Consider the following 26826-nt stretch of genomic DNA (forward strand, 5'->3'; position numbering starts at 1 on the left):
AAATGAATGTGAAATTATCAAAGGTACCAAGAAAACATTAAAGCAGTGCCTATTACATCAATTTATTTTATTTGCTCGACATGTAAATCCAACACTTATTTTGCTAAGGGCAATGTAACAGCCATAATTTTTGTCATGTGTGACTTTGTTCAAAATATGACCATAATTCAAGACACTAGTGCCTTTAGCTCAAACATGCTGTGAACCTATTCCTTATTACGTACAGCAGCCACCAACACCACCACACACACTGCGGTTTTTCATTTTTTTTTTACAGAAAAATGGGCATTAACTGATCGGTTGTCAATTACAATATGGCAAGCAAACTTTTTGCCAAAAAGTTGACCGCAACCTAAGCTTTTCATCTTCAGCATCTTACACCACATTTGAGTTTTCTGAAGTTGCGTGCACATTGCTGCTAGTCAGAACGAAGCTACTCAGTGCTGCATTTGCTGTGCACAAAATCATGGTTCCTAAAAACACTATCATAGCACTCACACAATCGTCAAGGCACAAATGTGGCCTGCACTCGGAGTGGAAACGAAACTGCTGCATCTGCTGCTTAAGAAAACTAGCTTGCTAATGCACAGTTATGGATAACGACTACGCAGTTCTGAAAACACCTAGCAAAAAAAAAAAAAAAAGAGACGGGTCCTTGTTGCAAGTTTGACCTCCAGTTGTTATCAGTGTGATCATAGAGGCCACACAGTTCGCGTGTGCCGTGTAAAATTAAAAATGAAACAAGTTTCCTGCTGCTAAATCCTTGGTGGCCAACTATGGGATTGTGGTAAGATTGTGGATGGTGGCCACACCTTTCTGAAGGCCATTTCACAAAAGCCATTAGCACTTCTTTGCATTGCACATTTACAGCGCTTCGTACTTTGGTGCAGGGCGAGCAATGTTCAAATGAACTGGTTTGGGACCAAATATAACCAAAATAACGAGAGTTTGATGCCATCAAACAATAGATATGCTTGCCGGGTCTAGAGGACACGTCCAAGCTATCTGATTTTCGATATCAGCAGGGGTAGAATTAGCTATCTTTTGCTTTATGCACGACAAAATATGCTTGTTAGCTATTTGAGAGATTTTTTTTCAAAATTAGTGACATTAAGTAACTAAAACCAGTCTAAATCTGACAATAGCTTGAAACACACTTTGGTTTACTTTATCTTAGTGGTACTTCTATTAAAAGATTAGAGACCACAGATTTCAACTCTTTGAATATTCATTCAAAAACATTTGATGCGTACCAAGATTGGCCCAATCCAGCACTTGGTTCAATAGCAGTAAGGTGTAGGGCAGGTAACCGATTGTCACTAAAAACAACCAAAGGATGGGAAATCCAGTTAAAGCTGGCACGGAGTCAGGCGGAAGGATAAAAAATAGGAAATTCACAGAAACAAAATGGAATTGATCTGCACAAGATAGGGTAAATCGAAGATCATTGGGGTTGGCCTTCGTTGAGATCTGTGCATAGAACAGGCTGATGATGATGGCATTGAGGCAAATTCACTTATAAGCAGTGGGCATGCTCTGTGAACACCTCATGAACAACAAAAAAAAAACAGTATAGCTGTGATTAGTTGCCAGCTTTCTTTATCCTACAAAGTGGAAAAAAGGAAAAAAATGTTTGTGCCATCAATTCTCTGTGCTAACTTAGCAGAAAGATGTTGCACTGTACGGCTGGCAGACACATATTTGATTTCCGAATGTGGCGGCCACACTTTGATAAAAGACAAATAAAACAAGAACTGTGTAGTTCTTCAGTATGCAAGGGATTCTTAAAAAAGAGAAAAGAAGATAAAAGTGAGCCCCGTAACTGTCTGCGTTCTAATGCGACACCTCAACAGTGGCTCACGAGGGATGGGGTTAAGGAAGGATTAAAAGGGATAGGGATAATGATAGGGGCAGGGACAGAGAAACCCACATACAGAAGTAAGGAGCAGATAGGAAAGATGAACACTGTCGCAGGAGTTCGAGGACGGGGCACCACTCAGCGAGAGCTCATATCGGCGGCAGGAGATGGCGTAGGGGAAGCCCAGTCGGCCAGAGCTGCGCTGTCGTCTGAGATCGCGGGGGCACAACCGGTCGGCACAAAATCCAACGAGCGAGTCCCAGTAGTTCTTCAGTTAGGTACACATTAAAAGAAACTCCAGCGGATTGATCTGATTTGAAATCCCACACCACAGTGTGTCTCACGATCATATTATGGTTTTGACTCATAAAACACATGCAAATATCATTAACATTTGTGTTGTTAATTTTGCCTCAAGGCATTACAAAATCATTCATGTGCTGCCATTTAGACATCTCTTTTTTTTTTTAGCCAAGACAGGCCCGAATTATGTTGGTTCCGGATTAGCCATATATAAATGTTATGTAGGTATATGCAAGTGCCAAAGTCAACATTTCCTCTTAAATACCAGCTGTAGTAGGTTATCTACATTTTAACTGCAGTGTAGGTTTGGGGCACTTTCATGACATGAGCACGCTCATTGAAAATTGTTAGAGCAGGCTGGACCATATCGTCTGTTGCAGACAACTGCATTTCTCTTAGTAGTGCTTCAAGTGAATCTGGCTCTCTTAGAACTACACTCCCTTCTTTTTAAATTGCAATCACACTGGCTTGATGCTCTTATGTAGCTATTGCCAACCCGGCAAGCATAGTTTTGGTCTCACATCTGTCAGAGCGAAAATTTTTACATCCATTTTATCAGTAATCGAAAATTGTGGTGTAATGATTAGTGCAAAGAAAGTAATACACACTATGATACTTAAAACAGTGTGCCAAATGGCTTTTTACCTTTGCTTTGGGAAAAGTGGTCATTTAAATTTATGGGTGGGTATTTTGGCTTCATGAGAGCTAATTCACTAGAACTTGTTTGTTGGGGCTTGAAGCAAATTTCTAAGGATGTTAGAATAGTGAAAGTTTCTCTTTAAATTGAATTTGAGAAAGATTACCTAGTATATAGTTTGTGTAGAGTTCATTTGTTTACAAGTGGATGTTTACTTTTAATTTTTGACATAAGCATGTAATGCCATTTGTAACGGCATGTTTAGTCAGCTGAGAAGCTCATGTAAATTATGACCACAGCTAGTACTTATTTGTTACTATATCATGACAGTGAAATCAATTTAAGGAAACATTATTTCACCTGGTGCATGTAATGCACTCATTAAATTACAAAAAGTGTGTTGCTACAGCACAGCATTGAATTTTATATGAATAAAAATGGTAACGAGTCTTAGCATATTACAAATTTCTTTGCTTGAATAAAAAAAAAATAATTTAATAATGCTTTATAAAAGGAAGCATTTTTACCAAGTGACTAGAATATTTTTAGCCAAAGTTATCTGATGTATGAAAAGAAGCATTATTACCAAGTGACTAGAATATATTTATCCAAAGTTATCTGATGTATGAATTGTCCAAGAAGTGTTAATACAGCTCTCGTGCAACAGAATGATTTTAAAAAAGTTCTTACATACATCAATTGCTTGTCACTCTATAGTCCTATAATAAATGTCTTAATGTCAATTCCTCATGTCGGTCCCTCATACTTGATAACAATATATATATTCACATGTTTCAAGTTTGGAATTTCACAATAAATGTGAATACAATAGCAAATACTGTTCGTTTTATTTGACTCTTCGAGTGCACTATTTAAGACAAAGTCTGTTTAGACGAATTCTCGCCTAAGATGAACAACACGAAAGTGTTTGTTTGGTTTCCAATAGACTCAATGCAAAAAAAAGCTGCTTAAGATGAACCCTGTAACAGGCCTTAAACAACACGGGAGTGTTTGTTTGGTTTCCCATAAACTCAATGCGAAAAAAAAATCTGTTTAACATGAACCGTGTAATAGGCCTCTTCTGTTGAGACGAACTCTTGCAGTGACCCACGATTACGGGGATTCTGCACATCGAATATCATAGTCTTGATGAATGCGTTCAGGAGAACAAGGGAAAATAAAATGCGGAGGGAAAATAAAAACTTCACGGTGCAAAGACGCTGAGCAAATCGAAAGGAAATTGAGACTTGGAGGAAGAAAGCGAGATAAGTGGAAAAGAAAGTTCAGCGCATAAAGCTGGTATCTCCCTCACACCTAGCCTGTAGGTGGAGAAAGGGTGCCGTCATTATCAGAAAAAAAAAAAAGCAACAAAAAGCGTTCGTCCTTTTGTGTTCTCCTCGCATTCATTAGTTCCCACATGCTGTGGTCAGTTTGCGTTGTTTTGCATAGGATCTGTGCACGTCGTAGTATATGTTTCCAGTGAAATGCAGCAAATTGTGAAGTGCCATTTTAATTATGATAGTGCACGACAAAGGAAGGTCATTTTGCACACTAAATATAGCTGCATTGTGTCTTTTTTGTGTGCCCAAGGCTTGTGATAGTAAGTAGCGTAAACAGAGTTCTTCAGCTGCATGTTGTTCAGGAAAAGTTACTGTGGGCTGAAAATAAGAAAATATTCGAACCTCAAAGAAAAGCTTGCAGACTTTTATAAGCAACTTGGCATGTATTGGCTTTGTCAACGTAGCGGTATGCAAAGGTGGCATATTTAAAAGTGATAGCAAAGTCATTGAAACAGCCTCTCAGAAGTTGAAGAGCCAGAAAAATAAATTTTCTATTTTTAGAAGAAAAATCGTACTTGTCTCTCCCTTTTTATCTTTTTCTATTCATCAAAATAAGGTTGTGCTGTAGTTTTATCATCGAAATGTGGTAGCAATTTATTCATGAACATATTTATTATGAACTCACAAAATCGAGTACTCATTAAATTAGTCTAAATACTCTACTTAAAAGCGTAGTTTTTATCCAGCTGAGCCAAATAAATGCTTTTTCTTGGTACTTTCCTCCCCATTATAATTATACTTCATTCAGTATTTTCAAGCAACATATTTAAACGTTTTTGGTGTATTAGCATTTGGTTTTTGGGGGCACTTCTGATAAGACAAACTCCTGATAAGAGGAACTCCCGATAAAACGAACAAATGATCGTGGAACCTCCGAGTTCGTCTTAAAAGGGAGTCTATATGTGCACCCCTGTGGACGTGATTTTAATTGTTATGCTTACTATTTTATTACATACACTTTCATTGTTAGGAAATGCAACTGTAGTTTGCATAATATATTGCATTGAGCATGCTGGTGCTCTAGTCACGCCATGTTGCTGGGTGAATTTATGCATGCTGAGTGACATGTTTGTAGCTTTTGTAGGACTGCTCGTTTGTTTTTGACATTATGAAGAATGGTACCTTGGCTCATGCACTTCGTTGCTCTTGCAGTTGGATTTCAAGACTACCATCACACTCTATCCTTTCGTGCTTCATTCGTTGAGCTTCTCGTTGTTCAGCTCCATCATTGGACCTTTTGGAGGATTTTTTGCCAGTGGTTTCAAGAGAGCCTTCAAGATTAAGGTACAGCAGTTTAGTGCTATTCATGATGCGTGTTTACTAATTGGACCCCGTGGTATATTTCATGTCAAACAGGGAATGTTTGTTAATAAACATGCTTACTCGTCAAATTTATCTAACAACCTTTTTTTAATGTTCTCTAAATAAATAGTATTGGAAAATAATATATGCCTTTGTGACGTTCTCAAAGCTTTCCTGTCCTCTCCACCATTACCATGTAATCTGATGCTTGCCATGCTCCACGCATCATTACACTAAGGAAAAGAGTGTACATAAGGGCTCGTTTTTTGTTAGACATAATATTATTAAGAACTAACAGACAGTCATGCCAAGGAAAGTATAGGGTATGTTATTATAAGTAATTGTAATCTAAATGTGAACAAAGAAAAGGGTACGAAAAGATAACTTGCACTAAGCTTGAACATGCCCACTTCAAAATGTAACTTGCTCTTGCTATGGGCAAGTTATCTTTTGAAGTGGGCAAGTTCAAGCTTAGTATAATGATTAACATCATTGCACGAAGCTTTTTTGCGTTAGCATGGCTTTTGTATCGGATGGAGGGACCCTCGATAGCACTTCTTTATATCACATACCACAGTACCAACTCATTGACTGCACTGTGCTTAGAGATAGTGCCACCATAAAATCACTCTTGAAATTTTTCTATTTTTGCTTCAGAGCCAGAGCCATTCCTTGGCCATGGCATGTAAAAACATATCCAGTAGCACTTGTACTTGCATAGACTGGCAACTATTTGAGGTACTGTTGTAATGTTGATCGTATCGCATAATAATTGCACAGCCAAGATGATCACAGTAAAATACATCCAGCATAATTACCTATATCTAAATATCTCCACTGAAACACTGGACATTCCAGTGGAACAAAAAGTCACTCATTGCAAATCATACAAATCTAATTGTGCCTACATACAATAGCAGTTTCTTTAACAAAGTAGAGCTTACCCAATTCAGGGGGAAAAAGAATGAAACTATATGTATCAAGTAAATGGACGCAATTCATGCAGCTAATAGGCTAACGTTAGTCATCTTATGAGTTTGTATGGATGCCATCATAATCTCGAGGCAATATCGTGACCACGGCAAAGACAGCATACTTGAAATTGAAAAAAGAATGAACCCCTTTTCTTGCTCGAAAAGCTTGGAACAAACCACACAAAGCAAAACATGCCTACATACAGCAGCATTCCCGTAATAAAGCGAGGCCCACATGATAAAAGGATAAGTGGGACACATGCTAGCACAGGAGAGGTGACAGGCAATTATAGTCACTAAATTACAAAGAGATTACGGTGGCATCCATACAAACTCATAATATGACCACCATTAGCCTCTTAGCTGCATGAGCCCCGCCGCGGTGGTCTAGTGGCTAAGGTACTCGGCTGCTGACCCGCAGGTCGCGGGTTCGTATCCCGGCTGCGGCGGCTGCATTTCGGATGGAGGTGAAAATGTTGTAGGCCCATGTGCTCAGATTTGGGTGCATGTTAAAGAACCCCAGGTGGTCGAAATTTCCGGAGCCCTCCACTACGGCGTCTCTCATAATCATATGGTGGTTTTGGGACGTTAAACCCCACAAATCAATCAATCTTAGCTGCATGAATTGTGTCCATTCACTTGGTGCGTAATGTTTCATTTTTTTCCCCTGAATTGGGTCTGCTTCAGTTCCACCTGGAAGAAGTCTAGGTAGCCAAATTAATCCATAGCTCTCTGCTATAGTGACCATTGTAATACACTGTGCATCTTCAAAATGTCAAATGCTACCATATTTTTTAAAGGGCCAACAACCAACCTCGTGGTCCGAAATTTCTGATGCAGAGATAACTGCTCACTTATATGATGTGAACATGCTGCTGTAAAAATTTTACGAATAAGTGCTGTAATAAAAAAAAGTTACAGGTTGTAAAACAACCTGCTTTGGATGATCTTTTTTTTTTTTTTCAACTTTCTCACACTTCCTGGTAGCAAAAGGGAGTAGGCATAGCTTATTGTTGTGATTATGCACACTTCAGTTACATAACACAATTCCAGCAATTACGTCATCAGTGCACAGCCAACAACCAATCAAGGCTTTCTCTGTATGTTGCTTGTTTCTGAGCTGTATGATAAGGAAGAGCGGTGCAAGGGGTACTAGGCGCTGGTGAGGTAAACAGATATGCCATAGCACATCCACCCTTCCGCTAGTGGTAAAATCAGGAAATGCCTTTTGATCTCGAAGGCTTTTATTCTGGCGGTACTGCTTGTACCGGTGTTCTCGGCTCTATCAAAATGGGAGAGGGCCACACAGGAAAACGACAGTGTGGCCATAATTGCATCACCACAGGCCAAAGGTGCCATTTCGTAGTGCAGTGGGCGGTGAATCGAGGAAGTTGATGCTGCATTATGTTGCTGGCAAACAAGATTACGTCAATGCATGGGCCGAAAGGACTGGTGAGGTGCAGGAAACGGGTGTGGGTTTTGCTTTTCAAAATGAAGCATCTGCGTGAGACACAGTTCTGTGATATTCGCAAAATATTATTGCTGCAGCCTTTGGCCCGAAGTAGCAAGCTTGTTTGAGAGGCTTGAAATAAAGTCAGAGCCTACCCGTCAGGACTTAGAGCTGTGTAAGCAGCTATGGTAGGTATTTGGCAGTGAATCTATAAGCTAAATAGTTTGAGTAGTAAGGTATACTTTTTAACTTATTGATTATAATAGAACAGTGCTTGATGTTTCTTGTGTGCTCCAGGAAGTGGATAGGGGTAAAGTATGCTTTTGGGACAGAAAAATAATGTAAAGTGCAGACCACTAATAACGTAACCGCTTTTTGCGCGGGACCGGTTATAATGTGGGTTTTTTTTATCACTGATATGTCGCCCATAGAACTCAATGTATAGGCCGACCGTTTATTGCGTAGGCGCGCGAAGGGGAATACCGGTTATAGCGCAGAGTTTTTAGGCGCGCGACAATAAAATCGGCGAACGGAGCACGGTCGGCACGGTTTCCCGGCGGCATTCTTGGCGCGCCGGAACGTTGGGAGTGTGAGCGGGTGGGCGCACGTAGAGACCGCCGCGAAAAGTCAAACATTGCGGAGGAGAAGAGAGGGTACAGTAGGGAGGGAGTTGGGGAGACCTTGGAAGGAGGGAGCGTGTTTTCGTCACCGTGGCGACCGTGGCAGCGTCCAATCCGGGTGCGCGCTGCGCGGAGTTGGGGAGAGAAGCGGTAGCATGCTTTTTTTTTTTTCTCAACCTCCTTCTTTTGCCTCTTTGGATTTGCTGTGTGCGCTTCGCCGTGTCGTTGCCGTCTGAGAGCCCAGAGCACGTGTGTTGTTTAGCTCCTGTCGCCATGGCGTCGGTGGCATCTTCAAGCGGTGTGAAAAAACGCCGTGCCTTATCGCTGAAGATTAAAAAATGCGTCATAAGAGACATTGAGAGCGGCCTGAAGAAGGCGTCGGTGAATACGGCGTTTCCGACGCGACCGTGTCGACCATCTACAAAAACAAGGACAAACTGCGGAAGCAACTGCAGCAAGATTCGTCTTCCCTGTCAGGGAAGAGAATACGTACGTCAAAATACGAAGACGTGGACGCAGCGCTGTTCAGGTGGTTCCGCGAAGTTAGGGCTCAGAGCATCCCAGTAAGTGGCCCCATGCTCCAACAAAAGGCCAAGTGTCTCGGAGCTATTTTAGGCCACAACGACTTCAATCCACTCAACAGGTGGATTCAGCGTTTCAAAGATCACCATGGCATCAGCTGCAAAGTGGTGTGCGGAGAAAGCGGCGCTGTCGACGACGAGTCTATCGAAGTCTGGCTTCGCTTGAACTTGGAGAGTATGCTGTCGACCTATACTGACAGAGACATTTATAATGCCGATGAAGCTGGTTTATTTTATAACCTTTTGCCCAATCGCACGCTTGCGCTGAAAGACGAAGCCTGCTCCGGCCGCAAGGTCTCAAAGGAGCGCATAACTGTATTGTTTTGCGCCAATTTGGACGGGAGCGACAAGCGCTGCCTCTTTGTCATAGGCAAATCGGCAAGGCCACGTTGCTTTAAAAAGCGAGAGTGCCTGCCAGTGACCTACAAAGCCAATAAAAAGGCGTGGATGACGCAGGATTTGTTCACCAGCTGGCTTTGCAAGTTTGATGAGGATATGGTGGCAGAGAAGCGGCGGGTCGTGCTTATCCTCGACAACTGCACGGCCCACAACGTCAAGCTGAAGTTGACCGCAGTCAACCTAAAGTTTTTGCCTGCCAACACTACAGCAAAAAGTCAACCTCTCGACCAGGGTGTCATTGCAACCGTAAAGACGCTGTACAAAAATCGCATTTGCGAGAGAGTTTTGCTGAGCATGCAGCCTCTTAAAGTGAACTTAAGAGGCGCAATTGACATGGTGGTCGCTTCATGGTGGCAGGTAAAGGCCGATACCATAAGCAAGTGTTTCAAGAGGGCAGGCTTCGTGCGCAATGCAGAGGCTCTGGAAGACGATATGCAGAGCGACACGTCGCTCGCTGATGAGACCCTCAACACTGACGACGTGTGGTCCTGCCTCGTTGACAGCAACTTTGTAACCGCCACCGACACTTTCCAAGAATTTGTCGATGCCAGGGAGTCGGAGCTTTCTGTCTGCGAGGAAGCGAGCACAGATGACACGATCGTCGCAGCGGTGCGCGGTAGTGCGGAGGTTGCAACGGACGACGAGTCGGACGGCGAAGACGATGTCAACCCGACGCCAGAACCAGATTTCCCATGCAAAGACGCATTGGAATACCTCGCTAAAGTGAAAACGAACTGCGCGAAAAACAGTTTGAGCGAGAAATCGCTTCAGTGCTTAAGCTTTGTGGAGGATGAAATTGTTCGCAGCGCTGTTCGCAAGCATCGCCAGACGAAAATAATGGTGCTCTTCCGCTGATGCCGGACTTGAGAACTTTGTTTCCGTGCGGTGTTGTGATTGTGTTGAATGTGTCTGCGAGTGAAAAGTTTAGTAAATTGCTTTTGAAAGGTGGGTTGCCCTTTTGACATAGGCAAAGGCCGAAAAAGCATGCTTTGGTTATAACGCGGTACCGCTTATAGCGCGGACTTTTACAACTCCCGTGACTTACGTTATAAGCGGTCTACGCTGTAGTTGGATTGTGAACATGTAGAACAAGCACAGACTTGAGAGGTAATGTTCAAGTCTTGCTAGAGCAGAGTCACTGTCTTAATGTGTCATAGTGTCATACAAGGATTGCCATATTAGTGTTTCCCTTGTTCTCAAATTAAATGTAATTGTTAAGACCACAGTGAACAGTAATAACCATTCAGCAAGTAGTGGCAGTATTTTCGTGGTTGCCTGAATCAGCATTGCATGTTAAAGATTGAATTTTCACTGGTCTTTTACATTTGCATTACTTCTCAGCATCACTTACTTCTAAGCTTGTGCGAATAGTAAATTTTAGGTTCGAAGCGAATAGTGATTATGATCGAATAATTTCAAATCGAATTTGAATGGTATGTATGAAATATTAAAAAAAGAATATTTATCATGACTTAACTAACCTGCACAATATTTCTTTTGAATTGCAATAGGGGCTCTATGCAAATGCCATTTTTTTTGTTGTTGTTCAGAGGAAGTTGAAACAACCTTGAGTAGTAGTTTCGGTAGAATGCGAGTCATAACCTCTATGATACTTAAGGTCTTAAAATTTATTATACTTGGAGCATATAAGCCATCATAACAAGCTTAATCAAATGAAGCATTGATTTGAGGGTAACATGTTCCTTTAAAGGGGCCCTGTAACATTTTTTCAAGTAGCCATGGAGCCAGTAAACGTGCTTGTTGCGTCACAAATTTACCGCTGCAAAGTTTCTAGAGTCAGTTCAGTACGAGCGGAGTTCCAAAAATTTGTCTCATGCTGCAATTGCATTCTCTCTTCTTTTCTCGATGAAATAGCTGGAAGTTAAGCAGGGAGGAATGGCATGGCGAACTAAAATACGTCACATGCACCTCGTGACCTTAAGCACCTCTTTTTTTTTTTTTTTCCAATATGCGGATTTTCAGTGTGATCGCGCACGTACTCGTGGACAAGTGGCGGCGGCCCTGGTAACGACGAGCATGCCATGCTCAAATCGGCCAATGGCTGTGACCGGAGCCGTATATTCCTTCTTGGCTGCGACGAGTGATTTTTGAGCTTGTAGTGTCATTTGCCGAGGGAAGACGGTAATTTTTAACTTTGAAATTTTATTGTGAATTACAGGCCCCGTGCTGCGCTATAATATTTGCCTCACGTGTTCTCGGTAGCGATCGGCAGTGTTTTCTGACCAAGTTCAATAAGTGTTGCAGGGCCCCTTTAAATTTGAAAAAGGGCTTCGCGGCAAAGCGAATTTTTCTTTGATAGGTGCTTTCATGGCTTAGCATTTATAGACTGTAGTGAAACAATCTTTACAGGCAATGACATGCGAACTAATATACATTTATTCGTTCATTGCGAATACTTCGAAAATATTCAATAATTTAAATTCGAATACTCAACTTTTTATTCGAATATTCGAAGTATTCGAATATTCACACAAGCCTACTTACTTATGGTGAAAAATTCTTAGTGTATTTGGCAAAGTGTATGCCTTAATTGGAAGGGCCGTGGTTAGCCGGGGTATAGCCAGAAATTTTTTCTCTGAAGGAGCGTGGAAAGGGGAGGGTTATAACAGCTTTATGTAAGTTTGTGTGTATGTTATTACATACACACACATAATGTAATATAATTAAAGGGGGGTTGAGCACTTCTAAACCACCACCTTGGCTATGGCACTGGCATTTGGAGATATTCGGTGTGCCACTTTGCTTAAATGGGGAGAGCGAGATGTTGAAGATGAGATCGGGCAAAAGCAAGCTTTATCTATGGTTTCTTGTGCATATAACTGTTATCTGTTTTCTTCTCAAGGACTTTGGTGACATCATTCCTGGCCATGGAGGCATAATGGATCGTTTTGACTGCCAGATATTGATGGCTTCCTTTGTGAATGTCTACTACCACAGTTTTATCAGGTATGTCAGTGGTGATTGTCAGATGTGTTGTATGTGCTATTTTTTTTTTTTCGCTTCAGAAGTCATTGCAGTTGCAGTAAAATTTTGATTATGGAGTTGCGATTGATCCTAATTTTGCCATGATATGAATTTAGGAATGTCCCGGACTTACTATGTTTCATGGAATACGCTATCTTTCAGGCTTATAACGAACAGCTTCTAAAACATTTGCGAATGACACAAATGCAAGAACCACTTGTGCAAGGGAGTGAACGGTGCAGATGATCTCACTGAGGGAATATACAATCCACGGCCATTGGCCTTCCTCTATCCCGCAGTGCTCTTCAACTTGCACACTCTTTTGACCCAGAAATAGCCAACAGTAAGGTTAGGAAGTAGGGAGCAGAGCAACCATTCCTTTAGGCAAGCATGATTGAGGGCCCTTCGTGTACTTGATTACTTGAAAGAATTCATTGCTGGACTAGTTGGATCATAATAGTAAACTGCAGAGTGCAAATTTTACAGGATATAGATATATATATACAGATATATATATACAGGACACACGCTAATTGGGAACTATCTTTATTGTCAGTGGTTAGCCACACTAGGATAGTCAGGTGACCTAAAGTGGTACTGACACAAATTTCGCAGCAGTTATAGCCGGCAGGATTAATTCCTGTGAACATGCGTATAGTATCATGTACAAAATATCAAAAGTGAATAATGCTTCAAAGGTATTTTACAGCAATTTTGAATTTCGAAGGTATTCGCACCATCAAAAGGGACCCTTTGGGGACCCCCTTACTTCCCTCACGTCACCACTCTGCAATCGATAAAACGAGTTATAATGACGTCATAGCCGGCTTTTTTTTTTTTTTCGCCTTTGTTTCAGCATTTCTCGGCGACTGGACACGAGTGTGTGGCTGTGGTGCATGCATTGAAAGTTTTGTGTTTGGCAACACTGCAGTCCCATATCCTATTCAAAAAGAATTTTTGAGGCCGACCATGTGGAACTGCATCACAGTTTTGTGCTGACGTGGTCGAGAGATGCACACACTAGGTGACGATAGTTGCAGCTGGCGGCTTGTCGTTCTTAGCGCTCTCTCAAATCAAAACTGGTCAATAATGTGGGGCCTCTAATTAATTAAGTGTCATGTGCTGCAGCAAACAATGGACACATATGTACATCTATTCATTCATTTGGAATACTTCAAAGTTTTATCATTTAAATTTGAGTCGAAGTCAGTTGTAATACCGTAATAATCGTTCAATTATTTGAAGTATTCGAATATTCGTACAAGCCTACTAAAAATGCGTCTATGCAAACCTCATGGATAAGCCTAGTGGTGCTATAACAAACATGGTTTGGTGTATGTTTTTTATGGTCTCAAATAAAAACGTGGCTTCAACGTGTTGTCCGATACATAGTTGATGACTTGACAACAACAAGCAAACGTTTTGCTTCACTTTATACCCACACAGTGATGTTCTGTGCAGAGAATTTTCTGTTTTCTGGGGAATTCCACCTGTCATTTTAAGCCAAAGGGAAAAGGAAATGATATTGCAGGGAATTTCAGGAATGGTTAAATTCTCTTATGACGACCGATAATTAGCGGTCACAGTGCGCCTTCATCTGCTGTAATCTGTTCTGATGCATGCACCACGCAAGCATATCCTTTGATATTTGTTTCCGATATTTATGTGAAGTGATTTCCAGTTCACTAGGGGTGTTAGACTTGAAGTCCACTATGTGCAGTGTACTAACAGTGTATGAATTAATAAAGTAATGGTTTTGTTCTGCGGCAGTGGAGGGGCTAGTCATGATTTCAAAAGTCGCCAGCACGTCAGACATGTGTAATTATAGTATGCATGTACGTAAATGGGGTCGAGAATCAATACTGTTGTGCAAGGAATTTGGCTGGGAATTTCGTCAACATTTGCAGAGGAAAATCCCCGAAATAGAGAGTTTTCATGTCTCTGAATGGGAATTCTTTGGCATAGTATGGAACATCACTGTACCCACATGTGCGATCTAACACATGCTTGTGCAAACTTTGCAATAACTCTGCTATGTTTTGGAGTACGAAGCTCAGGAGTTGTTTATTATGTGCATGTCAGCTTTCAAATGCTTATCTTTAAAAATTAGCCCTGACTCACAGCTTACAAACACAGTGTAATTGCCAAAGAGGGAGCAGTTGCATAAAGTCTTTGTGAGAAAACCTAGCAGTCAACCACTTCAGCCAACCGCAGCTGCTTTATAGGCACCTCTTAGCATGCTGGCACATGTGCATTTCGAAATAGATCAGATTTGCCATTGACTTTTTTTTTGCATTTTTACTGCAACTTTAAGGTTTCTAACAATCTCAAGATAGCAGCACTGTGTGAACTCTGGTGTGCTCACGCTATCTTGAGCTTCTTTTTCACCATCCGCACTGAAAAAGTTGTTTCTTCTATGTACCTCAAGTGGTAACCTTGTTTTGATGTGGCATAGATTAGGCATTTCAGATCTTTGAAATCTGCAGAGTTTTAAAATAATTTTTTTTTTCGTCTGATCTCTGTATCCTTTCTATGCTAGTACATAGTGTGAGCACAAAATTGCTGAACAGTTTTATACCTATTAGACGAGGCTCATCAGAGACATTGAGAACACAAAATATTTACCAGTTGATCACTAAAAACACTTAATGTTTGAGTCTTATAGAAGCTGAGCCTAGTGCTTAAATGTTTGGTCTAGTCACGTACTAGTTAAGCTTGTTTTGTATTGTGCCAATTAGTGATTATGTGGATATGTACAGTTAAACCTGCCTATAACGAACCTCCATATAACGAATTCCTCGATATAACCTTATTGTCGCTGCCGAGGGGATGTCAGATTAGGCACTGATGGAAACTCTCTTAGACAATGGTGACGACGAATTTTTGGAGGTTGACTCGTCGCGCACTTCCATCTTGCACCGTGCCACATGTTCTCAGGCTCGTAGCCTTTGCGATTAGCTGATAATAGCTCTGGCAACGACAGGACGGCGCCTTGAATGCAATGCAATGAACATGATAGCAAAAAGTCGTTATGTCCTACGAAGTTAGGCTGGCTGCCAACTCTTTTAGGTTCAATATCACAGAACTGTTATATACAAAACGCTGATGTGAGCAAATACGGCCGCTCTAGGGAGAATTGCTTTTTTCACACAGTCTCTTAGCATTGAAAGCGCACTGATATACTTGTCGGGATAGCACGCACACCAGCCTTCGTGACCACTCTTAAAGCCAAAGTTAATTGTCGGTACTTGAGGACCCCCCCCCCCCTCCTTCCTGCGTTTTTTTGTGTTTGTTCAAGACGGGTGGTTTCCTTTCTGTTTGAGCATTCGACAGCAGTTCTAACATGCGGGGAGATGTTACCTTATGCGCCTTCCAGGCGATAGAGATGGGCCGACTCATTTGATCTCTGCTTCAGCAGCACTCACACGCTTTTACCCTCATGAAAGTTAAGACGCGCGAGGGCGTGTTAGCAATTTACTTGTTGCGGAACATGGCGGCCTCGGCAAAAACTGCCGAGAGTGTCCATATTGTTGGTATCGCAATAGTAACTCAGTTTTTTACCGATAAATAAGTGTTTTGGATTGGCCTGCCTTCAGTTCCCCTTTTGTTTAATTTGTGCGTTTATTTTTCGAATTTTCGTACTGAACCTGCGTATAACAAAATCCTCTTTATAACGAGATTTTTTGGGAATTTATCAATTTCGCTATATCCGGGTTTAACTGTATTTTGTATGTGTGGGAGGAATTCATATCAAACTTGATTTAATGAAACATGTTGCCGGGCTAGTTAGTTATACATTCTTACCTAATATGAAGAAGTGCATGACAGGATAAATACAGACTTCAGTTATGTTTATTAAAACCACACACATTATTCTTTGTATCAACTGAAGTCAGAGAACGTGTGGGCCTGTCATGCTGTTTTCTTTCCTGTCCTTGTCAAAAGTAGTGGTGAAATATTTTAAGCTAGATCATGCAGTATATGTAATGTGATGATTTCAAGTATACTAAAAATTCAGGTAGTGTGGGACAGTGAATTATCAGATATTTCTACCTTCATGACATTTCTAGGGCTCCTAACCAACAGAAGATTCTGCAGCAGATCTACTTGATGAAGCCGGAAGTACAGCTGCAGATTTTCAGCAGCTTGCGGGACACATTGCTAGCACGGGGCCTGCTACCTTCCTAAAGGGAGTGCCATCAAGGAAGCAACAGTCACCACAGAACTAGTCACTCATGTATTGGACATCACTACCTTGTTCTATACTTAAGGTTCATTGCCCTACCACTCCCTTCCCACACTCTTTCCTGCTTTTTTGAAAATTCACCTTAGTGGAGCTTTTCAGACCATTGCGGTTACTCATGAAGAGGAAGCCGTCAGCAGTCAATGCATTGATATGAGAATATTGCATACTAGCCAAGATGCAAAGGAAATCATGGACCAAAAAGCAGTTATATGTGTACTTCAGTCAGAATATTTACATCCATTTAAAAGGTTCCAAGTTTTAGTTTAAGCGTTTTGTCCTATTTTATGGCATAAGTAATTGGCATAATTTCTTCTTAAGTGAATTCTCCCACCTGTGTAGGCCCTACAATGACTATAATGGCAACACTACTTGGCTGGCATTTCAGTTGGCTGGGTATTGCACAGTCCACTTCTTAAAATGCAGTTACTCATTTGTCTTGTAGAAACTGTATGCTACAGCATATTCTATATAGTTGAATTGTATGTCTAATTGTGATGTGTTTTAGTTCTTTAGTTAGCTGGCAAGTCCTGAAGTTGCATTAAACCTTGATGTTCTGATGTTGTTGGTCAGATGCATGGATTTCTTTCTTTGACAATGGATATGTACCAAATGTAAATGCATCCTTTTGAGACCTTGCCAACGTAACAATCATTACTCTTATGAGGAGTTAAGCAATTTGGCTGTGTTCATTCACAGCATGTTCACTTCTAATTTGCTTGTACATTTAATACGGCAGTAATGTAAAATATGCAGCATACCTTTCTTGGATGCTCTTTAAAAACTTTGTTCAGAAGAAAAAAATCCAGCCAATAAAATAACTAACACAGGAACACAGGTTTCTTGTGTTTGTTATTTTATTGGCTGGATTTTTTTTATGCAATGCACTAATTAGCCCAACAATGAGTGTTATTAGAGATTGTGTTGAATCCTCATTAAAGATTGTTTAGAAATGAGTTATACGATGCCAAAAAGCGTATGTGTGTTGAGAGAAGAGGCTGTTGTGTTGCAGAATTTGTCTGTATAAGTACAAGCACGTTTTCTGAAACTTGGAAGCCTTTTTGTTGTTCATTCATGAGCTGTAATTCCTCATATTTAACTCGCATTGTTTTTACTTGGGTGTTGGGTACTCTTCGCTACTTCAACAAAGGTACACAAGCTCCAGGAAGTGCATGTTGCAGTACGTAGTACTGTTTTTCTGTGAGCCAATACTTGTTTTGTTATGCTATATGTGCCAATGTTTCATGTTTGCTGCATTCCAGGTCGCGTTTTATTTTGGTGCAGTTTTGTAAGGCTTGCATTGAGCTTGATGTTTTCGACGTATCAGTTGCTGTAGAGATGCACATTCCTAGTCGATTATACACCTCTTGCTAGAGGAAATGAGTTCAAAAGCACACCCCTCCTGGTGGAACTTTGTGCAGGCAGAAGTACTGCATTTTCAGATATTCTTACTTAGAAAGACATGATGTTTAATGCATTGCAAATGAGATAAGAATCTGAAACATTTTTGCTTTCATATTAGCTTATGTGATATGTTATGAAGATCTAGAATATGTGCATTATTGGCACAAATGCATTAACATTTTTTTAAATGTGTAATGAAGATTTCCAGTGGCAGCTGCTGGCAGTATTTCTGAAAAGGCACCACGGTACCTCTTTCTGTAAGCGAATCGCTTTGAGTGTCATATGTGGGGTTTAACATCCCAAAACCACCATATGATTATGAGTAGAGGGCTCCGGAAATTTCGACCACCTGGGGTTCTTTATCGTGCTCCCAAGTGGTGTAGGCCCATGCGGTCTCAAGACCACACGGGCCTACAGCATTTTCGCCTCCATCGAAAGCAGCCACCGCAGCGGGGATCCAATCCTGCGACCTGCGGGTCAACAGCCGAGTACCTTAGCTACTAGGCCACCGTGGCATGAGTAGGTAGTAATAACATATGGTGCATGGAAATGGGCATTTCCCTTTATTTGTATGACACATGATAGTGCAGACAGTGTCTATTGCTTTTATCCGGAGTGTTATGATTGTCTACTCACACAAATAGACTAAATCTTTCATTCCTGATCTTAAAATAGTATTACATGATTACATGCTCGATGCAAGGGTTTTTTTTTTCCTGTTTTTAAAGATGGCAGCGTTACTACAAGAGGGCAGATGCAGTACTGTGGGCACACTAGGTCGCCAACTTTGCTAGCCCGAACAAGAGCAGGGTGTCTCGCATAGTAATATTTCAGAGTCGCAGGATATAAAGAAGCGAATACAGGTGTATCATCAGTAAAATGGACCAAGTTTCAGAAATATTGACTTTTTTTGTGTGTCATTATTTCATTTGTTTCTGTTCATTCATTCGTTCCTGTGTCATTCATTTAAGATACCTTGTGGCATCTTGAATGTTTAGAAAGGTAGTTACTTATTGCTTAGCTTAAATCATTTATTTGGCAAGTAAGTGAAAAGACAAATACTGGAGTCATTGATAAATTTTGGTATTGTTCCTGTTTTGAATAGTATGAAAATTACTATGCAAACTTAGCACTAGGCCCACATACCATAATATGGTCTGTGGTTCAAGTACACTGCATCAATTTCTTGAACACATTTCTTAATATGATAGCATTAAAGAGCTCGCTTCTAACGTTTTTCTTTGGCTGCGAGCAAAAAATCGTCTAGTGTATGGCCGAAAAATTGAGAAAGATGCCGATAAAATGATACCAATTTCTAGGTCCGAGTGAGGATCGAACTCATGCAGTTCGCGTGGTAAGCAGGTTTTCTACCATGCAGTCATGCATCTGTTTGGAAATACAGTTAAAATAACTACTATTGCTTGGAAATGCAGTTAAAATGTTTATGCTGCATCCTGTATACGGGCTGCAGAATACAACTTGTAATATTGCAGTAATATTGTGTGGTACAAGTAAACGTTGCCATCGGGCATCAAAACATGCAATTATCATGACGACTTCATGGTTTAAAGTCAGCCACCCTTTGCAAAAGGCACACACATTATGTGCGTATTCCTTAAAGATCATGTAGTAGGTGCATTGCAAGTTCAAAAATATTTCACAAGCATAATTGCTCGTGGTTTAAAACATGCTACTTATTACACAGATTGCAGCCAAATGTGAAAGCTTCATTTCACATTTGGCATCCAATTTCACATATTCAGACACAAGCAACTTTCAGCTTAACGGATTGCAGTGTAGTGATCCACAATTTACATTCTCTAGTAACATCATGCAATAAAAAGTATGCACTAAGTGGTTGAAGTGCCCACTAGGAACAGGATATCGCTATCGCGTTCAGCTTTTAAAGAAACCCTGACAGCGAAAGTTTTGCTGGCGACTTTTTTACTGTAATTTGTAGCTTTGCGTCTGATAACGCTGAAATTGAATCGTAAATTCTCTAATGCATCGAATAATTCATGCTATCAATATTATTTCAGAACTATGTTGCATCAGTTCAAAACACCTGCCTAAATAGTGTAAGGAATTAGCGCCCCACAGTGGGGCAGTGGAAGAGACTATGTGCGCTCAAGCTTTGGTGACACTGAATGCACTGTTTTCAAATCGAGCAACCCCTGGGCAGTAAAGAATAAGATAATGCCAGTGCATTGAGCGTGAAAAAGAAAAAAATTCCTGGCGTAAGCAGACAAAACCACCTTGAGAGGAAGCAGTATGACAACAGAGTGAGAGGGGTGACGAACAACAGTCCTCACTGGGCGCCAGTCTGGGTAATATGCTCGCTTTGCAAATTTTCTCTGTCATTGACAGTACTTGCTTGACCTTTGCGACGTAACGTGGGGACCACTGTCTTCGTCAAACCAGAAAATGTCGATTGGACGCTTACTTTAAAGCTAAATTAAAATATCTTTTAAGCGACACTCATCGCTAGTAGTCTGTCAGAAGTGCCCCTGCATGCAGGACTATCAAACAACATAAGCATCTCAAAAACGTTTCTAAATTCTAGGGGTTCTTTAACGGCGGAGCTTAAGGGTCTGCGAATTTGTACCCCTAAACTATGATGCAGCTTAGTCGGCTCTCACATTTAGCTCTGCTTCTTGGTCCACTTTAATTTGTTAATTATAGCAGTGATGAATAATCGCACTAGTACATCATGTTTTTCATAGGTCTACCCAATATTTTTGACCTTGGTCCACGTTACCCATGACACCCTGTTAATGTTCATACACAGTGCAATGTGATGCTTGTTCCATTTATATCCCATGTTTCAGTGTTGGTGCCCCAGACAGCTGGAGTGCACAGAAATGTTAGCTGTTTCAATGTCTTCTACAGTCGTTCTTGTTGCCATGTTGTTGATGCACTTTTCTTAGTGTGGTGTTTGCATTGACGAAAGCTTTGTCTTGGTTGTGAAGTATTTCCTGCACTTCTGAGGATCAAAGATCATAATAAAGAGATATAATAGCCTGTGAAGAGGTTTATTGGTCGTCCAAGGACATTATAATTGTCAGTGGCGAGGCAGCGTGAAGAACCATCTAGAGGCACAGCAGCAATCCGCAGCATGAGCCGAGCGAGCCAGGTGTTGGCGATGTTGCTGTATGGAGGTGCATCTTCTTCACAATCAAATCTAGTTTTGATTGTTTCATGGTCGTGGTTCACAAGAATAAGGTGCAGGTGAAACACTGAATTACAAAGTTACATACTCTTAGCATTTCTAACAAGTTAGGGATAAAGATCGGAAGGCTCAAAAAAGTTTTAAAGATATATATATATGTGTGTGTGTCAAAGTTTGCAACACTTCTAGTTTGTGTTTCATCGGATTTTTGCTATGGTGGCACTAAAGTACACTCTGTTCGTATATCATTGTACTTAAAGTACAAACACGGCTCAAGCAAACAGCGGCAGTAATTTTTTTTCCCAAATACTAGTGGAAAATACAAATAATGATTTGTTTTACTTAGCGACTATTATCTTATATATTGTAAGAACTGCATTTCACTTGTACTGCCATTTTTATGCCTCGTGTTCTGATTTCTTTTGTGTGGATTAAACTGACTGGCACCTGAATTAAAGCCATTGGCAATTGGATTGAACATGGTGGCACTTGGATTAAACTCACTGGCACGTGGCCTGAGTTGAAGCTTTGATTAAATAGCTTGATGCTCAGATTATTTCAATGGTGTGCAGATTGTTTAAGCTGGCATTCAGATTAAAGTGAGCGGGAAAACCTGTTGAGGTGTCTCAGTATCATTTTGTGCTGTGCGTGCCAAGGGGAAAAAAAATTTAGAAGGTGAAAGGGCATGTGACGCATGCCATCCCTTGGCTTGCTCTCCCAAGATACTTTCCATAATATTGGTGCCAGCAATATTTCTTTCTCGATAACTTTTATAACCCCTAAAAGTTTATTAAAGGAATATGTTGGCTCATGTCAGTAAATTACATATAAATGGAGAAAATAGCTTTTTCATACTGGAAGCCAGAGCAGAAAATGCAATGCATGGATCTTGGTTGAGCCTGAAGCTTGCTGCTCAGGCTCGTCAACTGTTGGATTTCTATGCCATTTGCATGGATCTACTGTGAACGTTTTTCATAACAAGGAGCTACAGTCAATCCTCATAAAATTTTTAATATGGAGATGTCTCAGCCAAGACAGTTTTGAAAAAATTATTGCAGTTTGCACCAAGTTATGTGTGAGGCAGGGCTCCAGCTTTTTCAAGTTTTGTTTAGTGTTTCTAGGTCAATTGATGGATGTGACCTCATTGACTGGGCATCCATTAGCCATAGGTAGTAGCACCAAATCAACAATTATAGTAGGCTAATTAGATTAGTTAAGGTAGCATATCTGGGCTTATTCACAAAAAACGTATTTCCAAGCCAAACCTTCACTTGATTACCTAATTAGTGCTATATAGCTTAATCTTGATTTGCACAAAGCAGTCTTAATTTTTCTTGGCTGGGTAAGATTTTCTGAGCTCAACATCACTATCCACATAAAGAATTTAATGTGACTTAATTAGGGCTAATCAGATTCTTTGTTTCTATAGATAAATTATGGTTACTAATGAAATATTACCCTACCTATCTATGCTTAATTAGACTTTGTTATGATTACCTTGGCTTAAGAAGCTCATCTAAGCTTAACCTTGCTTCATGTGGCAAAGGCAACCTGGGCAGAGCTTTCTATAACACAGAAACAAACCAGGAGTGTAACAGCTCTGCTAATAAAATGGCTCATATACTATGCAAAAAAAAGTAATTTGAAGCAACAGATGGTAAAACCAATCTACTTGTGACTGTTTTTTTCTCATTGTTCCCAACATATAAATGTGCCCACCAGTTTACTTTCGGATTATTGCTGTTTCAAGCCCTCAACATGCTTTATCGCATGCAACATTAAAGAAAAACCAAACTTCTTGAAATGTGTAGAAAGTAGGTTCACGTTCACAGCTTTTATGATTAGTAGGTGAAAAAAAACGGAGCTACAAAGTATGTCTAAGGAAATTAAGGAAAATGATGTCATTATTCATTTTCAAATGTCCACATCATGCCAAAACTTTTAAAAACAAATCTTTACATGAACACCCGTGTGTTACTATATTCATGTCTTTATTTTACGAAAAGTTGTGATATTCAGCCATTTTTCCTAAAACTTCTGGAAAACATTTTTTTTTGTTTTTCATGCCTTTAAATTTTCTAAATCAACATGACTTGGTGAGGACTGTCCAGGCAAAGCAAAAATTAGTGTTGAAGGCAAAGAGCATTTCATGCTGCCAAAAGCTTACTGTTTTTCTTTTTCACTGATTAAGGCACACTGTAGGAATCTTCATTCCTGTAGCGCACACATGTCAAATGCCATGGAGATTTTCTAGCCATTCATTTTATTGCCACACATGCTATGCAAACGCAAATATGTAATGTGTGACAAGTGTGGTAAGGCATAGTCAGTAGTCAGGAGCTTTGAGTCCTTCTTTTGCCTTATCTCACAGACCAAATTAAAAAAACTAGCTCATCGCAGAACTGTACCTCGCTTGAAATTTTTATATCAGCTGTACCACGGTCACTGCAAAATACCCCGTGAAAGCTATGTAACTGAGCCCCCCATGCGGTCTGGTCGTACAAACCACAATAAAAGAGTCAAGCAGCCGTTTAGTAATCTTAATGTACATCAGTATTCCCTTTTTCCACATGCTATATCACAATGGAATAAATTACCCAAAGAAGTAAATGCTAATAAAACTGAATCATTTCTTCACTTTTTAAATAACCTTTCACTTGATATGTAAAGTTCTGTTTATGCTGAACAGCTTTGTGGCAGTTGATTCTAGCGTTGACTTGTTTATGCATAGTTTCGTCTGATGTGTTAAATTATTGAACGTGCATGTTTTATCACTTATAATGTTGTGTGCTTATTATTGCGAAGCATATTTATTTACTTATTTTATTGCTTGTGGTTTACTACTTAGGTTATCGATAGTTGTAAGCTTTATTGTTGGTATTGTTTTTTAATGATATTCCCACTCCTGCTTGGGCCCAAGTAGAGCCTGCAATATTTGAAGATAAAAAAAAATGAATAAGTATAGAAAAGCACCAATAACATGCCAGGAGGCTGATAAAGGCAATCACAGAAAATGGCAACCAGTGAAATAAAACTTTTGAGTGATGTAACCTAGGAGCTTTCCCTTCCAGAAATGTCTATAATTTTCATGATTATGTTGGTGTTACTGATTATATTCTTAATTAAAGTGCCCTTCACAAGACCTGGGCATTGTAAAAAAAAAGTGTAATGAAGTGAGTGGATTAGTAGGAAAATATATATACCATGTATGCAAAATATTGCCCCTAGAATGAACAGAAGCACAAGTAAATACCAAGCTTGTGCAAATAGTAAATTTTAAGTTAGAGGCAAATTCGAAGCAAATATTGATTTGGTCAAATAATTTCTAATTTAATAGTATATACCACATATAAAGCAAAATGAAAATATTTGTCATAACCCAACTAACCTACACAATGTATCTTTAAAATTGAAACAAGGCTTGGGCAAATGAGATTATTTTTGGTTCAAAAAAAAGTAGAAACAACTTTGAAAAGTTGCAGGATTTTACTTTTGGTAGAATGCAAGTGATGACCTGTAAAATATGTTACATTTTAAAGTTTACTGTACTTGACACATATAAGTCGGAATAACGAGCTTTTAAACTTAAAAATATTGTGAATCGATGTGAGAGTAATATGTTCCTTTCACAGTGAAGTCGGGCTTCGCGGCAGTACAGGTTTCCCTGGCACAACTGTATTCACGGTACAACATTACTCCACTGCAGTGAAACCACATTTATAGGAAGTTACATGTAGATTAAGATGTGAAAATTTCAGCTGGTCAAACTTTTCACAATTTCATCATGCCACCGAATAATTTACAGTATTTGTTAATGCTTCCCTTTTTTTTACATGTATTCTACAATCTTATTAGACTACCTGTTCCCTGCATACTTCAAATTTTGCATAATTTTATTTTTTCCTCCCGATACCAACTATAAACATGGCTACCACCGTTACCTCCACATGCAGTCTTCTGAAGCTTCTTGATATCCTCCAAATTTCTTAGCCCATATCTTAGTGCCTGTATAATGCGCAATGACCTTCTCAAGGACAGCAGCAAGCTGTCGATCACAATTTTGTAATACTTATTGCATTTGTTCCAGTTCATCTATATTCCAAATAATTTTTTCCTTACAATGAGGGCAACCAAGTGAATGTAGTCTTGCACAAACTATAGGGGCCTAAAATGAATAATTTTCTCCTTGTTACCAAAGAACTGAACATTACTAGTTTACAGCATGTTGACCTGGCCGTAGGAGTGTGCAGAGTTCCCCATTAATAGAAGTCTCACTGCAACCCCCCCCCCCTCCCCGACTTTCCCATTCAACGAAATAAATACAAGCTTTGCAGCGGATGCAAAAATGAAGAAGAGGCCACAATGTGCTTCTCACAATGACCTGCCATTGGTCCTGGGCTTTTTGGGAATAAAAAAAATTCATTAACGAATACGACACTGCATATTGTAAACTATGAGCGCAACTTTGTATTTTGAAGCTTTGGCTGTTCACAGATGGAACAATGTAACATCTGTTACATATTACAGCAGTAACTGCCAGCACTCGAGCGCTGCGCATATCACTCTGCGGATTGCAGCTGTCGCAAGCCAAGTGAAACGCCAACAGCACTCAAGTGCTCCACACACCACTCCGTGCATTGCGAATCAAGCGAAACGCAGACAGCCCTCTTATGACAAGCAAAGTCGGCCCCAGTGCACGTGCCAGCCCTTTGCAAGCACGACCTCTGACAAAGGGGCCGGCGTGCTTGATGGAGAAAGAAATTGAGGTTAGAGGCCACTGGCTTGTGATATCAACAAACTCCAACTTTGCTCTCGCTTGTGTCCTTGTTTGTTCTATGGGTTATGCCAATGACAACACCACTCAACACAGGAATGGGCACCTAAGAGCTGTGCTCTAAAATGTAAACAGCTCTTAATGCAGTATCAGTGGTACACGACTACCATTATTGTAAGAAAAAACTGAATGGCCATAACCTTGCACTTTAGAGAGCAACAGAATAGGTAAGATTAAGAATGAACAGAGGTATTGGGCACACTTGGTGGCCCCCATCAGATAATTAAGTGAGCGCTCTTTCATCTTGTGCATCCCATATGAATTTTGTACTGTTTTTCCACTCTTGCAAGCATGAATAAACTAACTCGAATTTCAACCCTAGCATGTACTTATTAACCAGTTTTCTTCTTTCAATGGCTTTGTGAGCAGCCATTTCTTTTTTTGGTTTAATCTCAATGCTCTCTGAAACTTGCTATCCCCCTCCTGCATAGCTTTCATTCTGTTTGCAGGCACAAAAGGAAAGAGAAAGCACTAGAAGTGTGTAACAAATCCGTGCAAGTTCACTTGTAATAGACATTCTTGAAATTTTCGAAGCAGTCAACTTGTGAGGAAATAAGCTCTTGTAATGAAGCCATTCGATGATTATTTGAAAAAGTGTATCAGAAATCACATAAAGTAATTCTATGTTCAGTTGTGTACAGATCCATGGGACGGTTTTGCATTCCTCGTGATCATAATGTTGGCGGTCACACTGGCTCTGCAAGTGATACGGTGTTTTGAGATAGCA

The 26826-nt window shown here is 40.2% G+C and overlaps 1 protein-coding gene across 1 annotated transcript in view; it reads left to right on the forward strand.

The window, feature by feature from the left end:
* The window catches only part of Cds (CDP-diacylglycerol synthase), a 35373-nt gene extending 18321 nt beyond the window's left edge, over positions 1 to 17052 (forward strand). Inside the window, exons 9-11 of the mRNA XM_037435840.2 lie at positions 5291 to 5422; positions 12328 to 12431; positions 16520 to 17052. Of these exons, the coding sequence (XP_037291737.1) occupies positions 5291 to 5422; positions 12328 to 12431; positions 16520 to 16637 (354 nt within the window). The 3' untranslated portion in view covers positions 16638 to 17052. The remainder of the gene's footprint in view (positions 1 to 5290; positions 5423 to 12327; positions 12432 to 16519) is intronic.
* The last annotated feature ends 9774 nt before the right edge of the window (positions 17053 to 26826 follow it).

Source organism: Rhipicephalus microplus, chromosome X, assembly GCF_043290135.1.
Source record: "Rhipicephalus microplus isolate Deutch F79 chromosome X, USDA_Rmic, whole genome shotgun sequence".
NCBI classification, from domain to species: domain Eukaryota; kingdom Metazoa; phylum Arthropoda; class Arachnida; order Ixodida; family Ixodidae; genus Rhipicephalus; species Rhipicephalus microplus.